This window comes from Branchiostoma lanceolatum, chromosome 13, assembly GCF_035083965.1.
Source record: "Branchiostoma lanceolatum isolate klBraLanc5 chromosome 13, klBraLanc5.hap2, whole genome shotgun sequence".
NCBI lineage: Eukaryota > Metazoa > Chordata > Leptocardii > Amphioxiformes > Branchiostomatidae > Branchiostoma > Branchiostoma lanceolatum.
In genome coordinates, this window is record NC_089734.1 from 14,545,045 (window position 1) to 14,556,717 (window position 11,673).

The following is an 11,673-nucleotide window of genomic DNA, read 5'->3' on the forward strand; positions in this document are numbered from 1 at the left end:
CAAATGTGGTGCCGTGCGTCAAAACGATCGAAATCATTTTAATCTATACTAGTAGTAGTAACATTAAATCATGACCAAAGCCTTAATCTAAAGTAATGGACATGAAAATAATGACACTATTATCTACATAAACGGCTGGGAAAATTTGCAACGTAACCCTACGATTTACTAGTATGGTATTTGCGCGTATATGAATCATTGTATTAGTATATTGTGCTTTGCATGGTAAAACTACATGTACAAGGTTCTATACCACTGTATCAAAATGTCATCGTCTACAAAAATGTACCATCAGATAATAGCCAAGCAATCGTTATAATGAGTACCATATTCTAATTTTCTCACTGAAATAGAAGAAAACATCAAGATTCTTCTATGTTAACATGCAAAACACTTTACAGACATAAGTAGATTGCATATTGGTCGTGATAAAAAGAAAAAAACTTTGCAGAAAAACAGAAAAATTTGAATTTCGCGCCATTGAATTCGGGATTACCCCGGAGGTGACGTAACGATGACGTCAGGTCGTTTTGTAAGGTATGCCCTACTGCGCCTGCGCACGGTCAGATTGACCTTCACGAAGTTTCCGCACGGATCTGACAGGACACCGGTGTGTTCGCTTGTTTCTCTCAATTTTCACCAATCTCAGCGAAAAGTAAGTCCTAAAAATCAATTTATACATCGTTGTGACTTCATAGACAACATAGGAGATATTTCTGTGTAGTTTTTGTGGCGTAGAATGTATAATTTATCGCTTTTTTCGTGGATCGGCTTTCTTTCGAAGCGGGCGCCATATTTCAGGACGCCGAGGACACGTAAAGGCATGTTAGGGGGGAGGGCACGGAAGGACAACGTCAAGGGTACTCAAGTTCACAGATTTAAGCCGCTACGAGCAAGATTTTAGCGTCTTGGTAGAGAAATCTTGGTCAAACTGTGCCTATACGTAGCTAAAAGAGGTATTGGGTTACGCAACCGAAGGGGAATACCTTACGAAAGGTATTTCGTAAACCGGCGTGGTATTAGACTACTAGTATACCGGCTTTTTATCGGCTTCTAGGTACTCAAGTTCACAAGTTTAACCCGCTACGAACAAGATTTTAGCATTTTGGTAGAAAAATAGTGGTCAGAACATGGTTGTACGTAGCTAGAAGAGGTCTTGGCTTACGCAACCCAAGGGGAATACCTTACAAAAGGTATTATAATTTCGTAAACCGGCGTGGTATACCGGCTTTTTTATCGACTTGTCCCTGGAAATAGGCGATTATTTTCAACCATTTATACACTATTTTCTGATCAAAAGCACAATTTAGTAAGTAGATTTGTGCTATTTAGCAGTAAACTTGGGTTGGTGTGGTGTTAAAACTATTTTTTTAGGATATGATTCGTAAGAAGTTGAAGCACCGGAAGTTGAATCACAGGCGGGACACGTAAGCCGACGGTTGCGCAACCTGACTTCTTCTGAGTAAAGCGGGCAGTGTGAGCCCCCTAATGATTTAGGATTGTAGGCTATATGCGGCTGGCGTTTCACTTTTGCTGTGTTGCCGTACGTTTGTAAAATGCAGCCTACATAGCAGTAGTCTTGGTTTGACCTTTTGTTCTTTGGGGGGGGGGGGGGGGGGTTTATGCTGTTTTCTGATGTAACGGGTTTCTGACAGCCTTTAAATTGCAACAACAACAAAAGTGGTATACAAACAACGGTAAGAATTTGTTTCAGAAAAATGATATACAGTAAAGATTTGTTTCAGACAAAATGATATACATTTGATCAGAACATGGCACTTAAAAAATCCAACCAAGAAGCCCACTTTCACTTTCTGGTTGCTAAATTGCTCTATTTCAACTACTATTTGATAAATTTCCCGACAGCCACCTGATTAGAAGACAAAGCTTTATTTTAAAAAAGGTCATAAATCTGAGAAGTCTGACTCTAACCTGTTGTTTGGGGCAAAATTAGTCTCCAAGCAGATGTTAGGTAGGAAAACAGTTGCGTTTTCATAGCTGCCAGTTTCTGTTAAAAGCTATCTTAGGGAGGCAGTTTGTGCGACAGAAATGGGCAGCTAGGAAAACGTAACAATTTTGCCTCCCAACATCTGCTTGGAGATTAGTGATACATAACATGTCCTTGGGAGGGCGGTGGGGAAGGTTTGGCCTTTTGATCACATTAGGAAGTTATGGATCAAGGACAGGAACTTACATGTACAGTATATGCCTGCTATTTTAAACCATAGCTGTTGTATAAGAATTATGGTGTAATTTGAGCTCTGTATGTGTGACCTTTGACATGACCTTCTGAGGACAACTTTTCATTGTACAGTTCAAGGTTCAAAGCGATGGAAGCATGGACACTATATAATGTTCTTGATCAAGCCTAGACTTAACTGACTTCCCTTGACCTCCAAGTCGTTGGGCCTCAATTTCATACTATGTGATCCAAAGCTAGACGTTGAAAAGGGTAAGTTGGTAAACATACTGTACACAACTTTCCTCACTCCACCCAGGTGTAAAAATGGGTACCTGACTTTGGATGGGGAGGTAATAGACCAATAGTCATCAAAAGGAATGGGATAGGCTCTGTCTTCCAACATCATGTCCAAGACGGGGTGGATTAGCAACCCACTATGTCCTCAATAAGCCTATGGAACCTTCATCGTACCCATGTTGTAAAATGTATTCATCGTGTATCTAAAAGTGCACCATCTTCCTTCTTTCAGAAACAAGAGACGATGGCCGAAGCAGTTGCGAAGGGCAACCCAGAAAAGGGGAAGAAGGTGTTTGTACAGAAGTGTGCCCAGTGTCATACGGTAGAGGCCGGAGGCAAGCACAAGACTGGTCCCAACCTGAACGGTCTGTTCGGACGCAAGACAGGACAGGCATCAGGCTTCTCTTACACTGATGCGAACAAAAACAAGGGTGAGTGAAAAAGCCATGTTCATCTGTTTTGCTTGTTTAGACACAGAATTTAACATGTCATTGTCAGCTTAAAATACACAAGTAAACTAAAGCAGTCATCCTCAATTGAGTTGAAGCATAATGCTTTTTCAAGGCTCATGTATTTAGCCACCACACCGGGTCACCCCTCCTCTTCTCGACAAGTGTGTTGGGTTCTTTTACGTGCAGAGGTTTGACGCTTTATGCTTACGCCTGAAGCTCACTCATTCACAGCTGCCAGCTTTACATCGCCATCCAAAATGACGAATGCAATCCCTCAGTTATAACATGTTCGGCCAAATACTAAAAGAAAATTTGCGATTGCATGTGAAAATAACTTCCAAATCACACTTTAAAATATGAAGCACATATAGCAGAGAATAAAAAAACATGTATTTCAATCCTGGCACTATTCTCATGTGCCATGTAAATTTGAATAGAATATATACTAGGATGCAACCTCGAAAACCTGACAGTGCTGCAAAATTTAATTACCACAAACTTAATAAAGTAATTTATCTGCAACTTAAGAATTTACCTTTTTTTTCTTACCAGGAATTACATGGGCTGAAGACACCCTGTGGGTCTACCTGGAGAACCCCAAGAAGTACATCCCCGGCACTAAGATGGTCTTCGCTGGCTTGAAGAAGAAGGGAGAGAGAGCGGACCTCATCAGCTACCTTAAGCAGTCCACCGCTTCTTGATGCCGGTCCCAAGACGTCTTCTCTTCTGCCACTGCTTCTTACTCTTACCTAGTGGTTTTCTTGAGTATCCTATCTCTGAAGACTGATCCATGTCAAGGTGTTAAAGGAATTGGCCAACTCGTAACCGACTTCCTTTCGCACTCCTTTTAGTAAATTATTGCCATGGCTGTAGTGATCGCTTTTTCTGGTCATCAGGCTTGTTGCTGTACAGAAATGAATTGATTGTCTTGCCATGAAGTGATGATACTTTTCTTTCCTGGACCCACATTGGCAGCTAGCTTTAAGTTTTACAAAACCTGCTGTGATTGGTTTATTCCTTGGTACATTTTTTGGAGTTTGAAGTGAGCTTCCTTTAGGGTGGGTCATCATCATGAATTGAAATTATACCAAATAGCGCAGAAAGTTCTTGGAATAAAAATTGGAAATTTGCTTCAAATTTGTCTTCACAGATTGAATACTACAGCAGACTGCGTAGTTTTTAGATTGCTAAAATATTTTGAAAGTATGATATTTTGGAAGAAGTTCTGTTATGGAGTAAATTTTGAGTGATTTGAATTAGATTAACTAGTATAATTCAGGAAGATAGTTGCACTTAAGTAGATGGCTCGACACAGAAAGGGGTGGACTTGGAAGAATTGGGGGGTAATGTTCAGAAAATTGTCATGGTCTAAATTTCCGGTATATGATTCTTAGATACACTACTGTACTGCATTTTTACAGAAAAATGTTTTCAATAGATTTGAAAACTGGTTTCTGGAGAGAAAAAATTCATATGCATTTCCTTAGTCCACCCCGAGAATATACAAAAAATGTAGTTAATAGGGAGCATCGTGTAATGTGTTACAACAACTGGACTTGACTACTATTCTTAACTGTGTTATCTGTACTTGTATTCGGGAGTGCGGTTTGTTCTTCTGAAGTATATTAAATAAACATTTTGCTTGTAGGATATGAGGCTGGAGACTGTTTGATATGATGTTTGGTTACTCCAACAAAGAAAATATCCTACATTTAGCTTGGTAAATAAACCTGACACAGACAGTTTGGTAACTTAATTTTCGTTGATCAAATACTGTAAATGCAGAAATATTCGCAATAGTTTTCTGTTCGCGGTTTTTGCGGTGAAATCTTTACAGCAAACCTAAAACCACTGCGAAAAGCAGTTCCATTGCGTGACTGTAGTGCTACTATTGTTTCAAACGCGAACTCAAAACCACAGTAAATCCCTGGGAACATTTCTGCATTTACAGTATCAGTTGATCATTAAGGAGGTCATGGGTTCAAACCCTGGCCGGGTCGTACCAGGGACTTAAAAAATGTTATAATTTGTTTTCTCTGCTCTCAGCCATTATAAGAAAGAGTATGGAACTCCTGCTGAAGTTATTGCACAACAGTGTGGCCCAAGGGCTATAGAAACAACTCGGCATAGCCTTATACACCAAAAGACAAAGGATTTTATCGTACCTAACATCTCAGCTGCCTACTAAGTCCTACTCAGGTCAATTACGGCTTGTGACACTCGAACGAAACGCTGGAACACAGTTCGGACCGTTCCATTACGAAGCGGTTTGGGGGGGTACATCGAATATTATGTATTTCAGTAAAAAAAGAACTTCACGTCATTTTTGGCACTTGAAAAACTATTTAATACGTTTTTATACGTCTTCTATTGGCGTTGTTATCATCTAAACGTAATACTAATACCAACTGGTACGTCATAACCACGAATGTGGTTCAGTCGCAGCGAGGGCAAAGGTTACGGCTGTACGTTGAGCATGGTGGCTTACCACTGTGTTGTTTTCCGGCCATGTGGCCGGGGGATCGAGCCGATCATTTTTATTTGGTCAATGAAGTCAAACATTTGTAATGAAGTCTAACATCTTCAAGTCACTGATCACAGATCGCAAGGAGACAGGGCATTTTTAATCGAAGTAAGTTGTTCATAAGTTTCCGATTTGATAAATTGTGCGTGGGCTTGTCTGGGTTGCGACCGACTCACACATGCAAATTGCAACTTCGATATCCCAACATATGTTATCGAAAGTGCACAAGATTCCTTAAGTACTTTCTCCCATCGACATCTTAACATTTATTGCACTGTATTTCGGGACATCAGTAAAGACGTTAATCAGTATCAGTGCAGTACATAGGAGAAGTGAACTGTGGGATATGGCTCCAGGGGAGCAGTGTAATGTGGGTAATATTGAGCTGAATGTAAACTTGAAGGTAAATATTTGTTCTCGGGCACGACTCGGATACGGCCCGGGTGATTCTTGAACGGCATATCTTGACGGAATGCATGCAGACAAGGAACCCACCACCAGGACAGTGTCAACAATGTTTTCCAACACTCTCAATAGGGCGGCTTTGAAATTGTGAGTAGCAATCAAAATGCTTATTTATTGGTTCTGCATATAACAACTCTGGCTTGCAATTTCGTTTGAAACATAACATTGGCTGAGAGTTATGTGTACAGTACACTGTGCAGTTATGTGGATAGTTATGTGTATAGTACAGTACAGAAATAGAGATTATATACGTTAAACAAGGACATCAACAACAACAGTACTACAGAGCCTACAGGCTGGGGCTCTGTAGCACTGTTGTTGTTGTTGTTGTCCTTGTTTGACGTCTATTTCTGTACTGTACTGTACTGTACACATAACTGTCCAGTGTCCACATAACTGCACTGTACATATAACTCTCAGCCAATGTGCCTTATCAATGAAAAAGTGTTTATCTACGAAATGGGAATAGATAAAGCAAAAATGCATATGCCTTGCAAGGAGTTATAACTGTCCTAAGGTGGAACAGTAGTCATCTTCCTAGATATTGATACTACATGCATGTATTGTCTTTGACATGAAATGTACACTTGCAATTCTCCCTGAACAGATTTTGACAAACTCCAAAAGAAGTTAGATGCATCTTTTTCCATGTTTGAATGCTTATTATAGTTTTTTTTATAGTCTATAGCCTATAGTTTTATAGACTGACTCACAGAGACTGACTATATAGTCTACAGCCTAGAACTGATATGCCCTTGGAAAAAAAAGTCAAAAACATGTTTAATTTTAGTGACATGAACTCTAATGACATGTACATGCTTACAGGCAAGAAGAAGCCTTCTACACCAAGCCGTCCTAAGGTATGCTAAGGTATGTACAGTCAAAACCTCCATTTTTAAATAGTTAAGACCCTCTCATAGGTAAACAACAGTCTAACTTAACCAGCAACTACTTTATGTACCACACCATTTTGCTTGTCAAAGGCAAGCTTGTTAGGTTTAATTTCACTGCACATGTAAAGTTAGAAGTATTACAAGCTAGCTGACAGGAAATGGGATGGATGTTGAGCAAATGTTTATTGAACATTTCTGTAACTTGTTGCTGTTGTACATATATGTATGTACTGTATATTACAACCATGCATGCAGTATACATTTGGCATATTTGTTTATTTCTCATATTTATAATACCATACATTATCTCCTGTCATTTATCATGGAGGGTTTAGCTTTAAATTTATTAGGGGATGAAGTTGTAGTCATTGTGAATTCCTATTAGGAATTGAAGTATCTGCTGTAATGGGGTATTTTGTAATGATATGCTATGGCCCAATAGTTCCATAAATAGTAGACAGTCTGAACAGAAAGCCAGGTAGGGTGTAGATGTGCAAGCTATGAGATAGGGACTGATTGTATCTTAGCTAAAGGAAGTAAATAAAAAGGACATACTCCATTCCCTTTTTGTCTTAGGTGTTCATTACATGGAGGGAGACTGTGGGTTATATTGTAGCACTTACACATTTCAGTTAATGACAGAAACAAAATATTGTGTGTGTGTGTGCTTGTGTATGTATATATGTGTGTATGTGCATGTATACTACATATTAAGGTTAGAGATAGGTTTGTATACTGGCTAAACTGCAGCACAAGCTACATTTCTGGACTGATTTATTCCACTCTCACTGGGTTGGTCCCCCATTCTTCTCAATAAAGGGGTCAAGGTTTGTCTCTCCTCAAACATACATGAGACTTCCTTTTATCAGCCTGCCCAAAGAACATCTCTAGTCAATGTTAGGTTTCCATTTTTCACCTGAGTCCAGTGAGGAAATATTTGTAAAGTGCCTTTAACAAGGGTGTATTCTGGGGTTCTGTCAGGGATTCTAAGACAACACTTCTAGCTTCAACAACCCTAAACACAAGTCCACCGTGCCACCAAGTTTAAGTATATCTTATACATTGTAGCTGGATGACTCCTTGAATAGCAAGTCTTCATTCTGGGAACATGTATGTGACATTTGACAATTCTGTCAGTCACCATGATCTATCCTTAAATCAGAGTATCTGCATGCTTGAAGGAAATGAAAGGAGCACATGTTGAAGACACTTCATTTATTCTACAAATTCACAATGACAATTACTTTACAGTAAATATGATGTGGTACAATACAGGCTTATGTATTTGGTTAAAGTTAAATGACAAATGTGTATCTATCTTCTTTCCACCCTGTTTTTACAGTAATTGCTATTGTGCAATCTCAAGTATTGAATCCTATGAATTGATATTTGCCATATGACCTCAGGTCTTCAAAATATTTTCTTTTGATGTAGGACTTTGCTCAAGGATGTCAACACAGCACTGAGGACTCTGCTTATCTAAGTACTTCTGCAGAAAGGACAGTAAAGCTCTTCAGGCTGTAGACAAGGACCTGTGATAAGTCAGAATGTCACCACTCCCAATGGAAATACAAGCATACTTTGATGGACAGCTTTAATCATGTTATTTCTGATACCATGTGACCTTAAATGTTCTGATTCACAAACATTTATCTAAAGACATGAAATATATTTATGATATACAGTTATGCCTTAATTTTGCTGAGGTCAGAATAAATGGCATGTACTATATATGGAGCTGAAATTGCTTGTTGGAAAGCAAAATATTGACAAGTTATGTTGGTTTACATTTTTGCCATCAATTTTAAAGTTCACCTTTAAAGCTGAATTTCAAAGCATTATCCTGAATAGATTAGATTATGTGATTTTATTTACCTAATGTTACAGTGTTTAATTAAAGAAGTGAAGAAATATATCCATGTCAATTTACTTGTGTACAGTTTGATATTCTTAGATCTTCCAATCTTCATTTATAATATTCTACTCTGTGAAATAGCATGGCAACAACCTATACTTAGCCTGTTTAATGTGTTTTTTGTTCCTTGAATCAGTCTGCACTAACAATTAGGGACTCACTCATTCAATCATGTTGAATACATGTACATGAGGTGTATATTGTGTGCATGGAACATGTTGAATAATGATACACTTCTGTTAGATTTTGTGGAGGTTTGTTTTGCACTTGATGATCCAATATTACATTGTTGATCACAACATTGTGAATGAGCACATGCAGAATAACTGCTTTGTAAAATAAACTTTTACTGTTGTAACCAAACATCAACAGTGTGAATCACTTCAAACAGGAGCATTGAACTGGGTAACACATGACAGCTGAATCATCCCACTAGTGCACCGCAACCTGCAGCCTATCGTAAGAACAGATACTGCAGGGATCGGTAATGAATTACCTTACTACCACGGTAATGACTTCACATGGTCCAACATTTCATCTCGATCAAACAGAAGGTGCATCCAGCATGGTGCATGTTGTTTAGGCTCACACAGCCGTATTTTATCTTGCACTTCTCTAATGCACTAACGTTACATCTCTGAACAAACTGTCCCTTTTCACGCGATTCGAAATACTGCACCATGTGCCGCTCTTGTCGTTTCTTGTAACCTTCCGTAGACAGGAAGTTTGTCACATCTGTTTTCACACATAATGCGCCTCTGTGCCTTATGCACATTTGCTCAGAGCATACCTTCCCCCTTTGCTTTTCAGCTCTCGTTTCTTTCACTTGCGATGTACGTTAGCATCCCAAACTTTGGCAACAGAGGCTCTGAACGAGACGATGAATGTCTTCTGAAACTCTGTATTTACAGTTTTGTACGACTATCAAGTAAAATACATATGTGTCAAGCATAAGCTATCCGAAAACGTTGTTTTTGTTAATTTTCTGACTGCAGGAACACAGGAAGAGGCTTTAAAAGAAATGAAAAGCGACGATTTACAAAAGTTCTGCCGGCGTCCGCCATTTTGTAAGCAATGGTAACGTTCTCTGATTGGTCAATGCTGAGTGGGCCGTACCCCCATTACGTCATGTTTAATACGGCGCTTTAGACGGATCGCATAGTCAATTTTACGGGCTCAAGCCCAGCTCAAATTAACAATACTGTTAAAACAAGAACTAAGTTCATACGTGACACATCTTTCTCTTTCAAACTATCCGAGGCTTTTTTTCGTAATCATCAAGATAATGTTAACAGATTCAATAGTTCACAGAAAATACGAAAAAAATCCCAGTTTTTTACGTTTTTGCCCCAAAATACATGCGATACCTTCAAAAGGGTAAAAAAGGCCGCGGACAAATTTAATCTGTAAGAGTTTACCTTACACCCTGTAAAATACCAAGACTCAAATTGCTTTCCCCACCTGGGCTCGGGCACATAAAGTTAGCATGTCATTTTTTAACCAAAATATCGATTTCTTACCCCAAACATTTGTCACATGAAAACTTTTGTACAGTCATTTTATTCAGACCAAGAAGCGCTAACAGTGTGTCAAATTTCTCGGCGTTATGACCATGCAAACAATAATTATAACCATATATGTAAAATACCGGTAATTACAGGGTGTCACATGCCGTAATTGACCTGAGTAATTTGGCCTGCCCGATAACTCTTAAACCATGTATGACCACCAAATTTTCAGAGAATGTTGTACAAGCAAAAGTCATTACATCATTATGAGGCGATTTTATTGGCTGAAGACATCTATCTATAAGCTTAAACATGGAGGTATAGAACATGACTTGTGAGTTCATTGTATATCTGAATATCAACGTTTGCTAAGACAGAAATTCAGTCATAAATCTTAGTTACCAGCTTAAATCCGTCAATCTTGAATCTAAGAATACATTTATTGCAACATGGACTAAACATGAAATGTACTAAACATTTCTTTCTAGTTGAATTGTCAAATAATGCAAGGCAGTGAGTCTAGTGTCGAAATGTGAGGGGCACAAATCATATCTTGGGTAGCTATATGGTCTGCTATCTTGTATTATTACAAATTAGCATAGAGTATGAATTTCAAATCATGAAATTAACAGACTATACAAGATGTTGATGCAAGAAAACTGGTGAATAAATCCTTCTCACTTCTCACCCTGACGCCTTTAGGCCAATGGCCTTTTAGTTGTAAGCCTCCTGGTGAACTCTCTCCATACTGTTCTATCTTCAGTCATTTTCTTCACTACTTGGAAGTTTGGTTCTTCTCTTTTAGTAATCTCAACGATTTGGTCTAGCCACCTCTTTCTTGGTCTGCCTGCTGGCCTTTTCTTTTTTGGTGTCCAGTTGAAGATTCTTTTTACATCTCTGTCCTCTGGCATTCTACACAGGTGTCCAAATCAGCTCGTATGTAAATATATATATAAATATCTATTGAACATAAGAAATTTTTTTAGAGAAATTTGTAAACTATAACACAGTTAACCCGTAAACAGGCAAGCGAGACACAATCTTATTTGTTGTTTGACAATATATGAGTTTTATAAACGAATGTTCATATTTCACATTTGAGTGTCCTCACCATAACATTTTAGTTCGACAAATGAATGTAGTTCAACACTAGTTCGGGCCATAAGAGTCAATCATGAAACAAAACTGAAAAATTTTCTTCATAGAATTCCAAAAAGGACCGCCACCAGGGGGACCAAAATTAACCTTGACCCTCGTGTCTACAACACCTACCCACATACCATACATATCATCACAATCCATTCAGAGGTTCTCTAGTTGTTGCCCAAGACACACACGCACATAGACACGCACACACATACATTGTACATACGCATACAGACAAGACAGACAGACAACGCTGTCCAAAACTATACCTCCATTTCTGATGGAGGTAGT

At 38.7% G+C, this 11,673-nt stretch overlaps 1 protein-coding gene and 1 long non-coding RNA gene across 2 annotated transcripts; both read left to right on the top strand.

The window, feature by feature from the left end:
- The first annotated feature begins 499 nt into the window (after positions 1 to 499).
- LOC136447055 (cytochrome c, testis-specific-like) lies at positions 500 to 4,581 on the top strand. The gene is made up of 3 exons (XM_066445735.1): positions 500 to 655; positions 2,712 to 2,910; positions 3,484 to 4,581. The coding sequence occupies exons 1-3, from the start codon at positions 515 to 517 to the stop codon at positions 3,630 to 3,632; spliced, it is 489 nt and encodes a 162-aa protein (XP_066301832.1). The 5' UTR covers positions 500 to 514; the 3' UTR covers positions 3,633 to 4,581.
- Positions 4,582 to 5,128: 547 nt separating this feature from the next.
- LOC136447063 (uncharacterized) lies at positions 5,129 to 9,093 on the top strand. The gene is made up of 3 exons (XR_010757689.1): positions 5,129 to 6,007; positions 6,746 to 6,790; positions 8,248 to 9,093. It is a non-coding gene; the product is annotated as an uncharacterized lncRNA (long non-coding RNA).
- Positions 9,094 to 11,673: the final 2,580 nt, after the last annotated feature.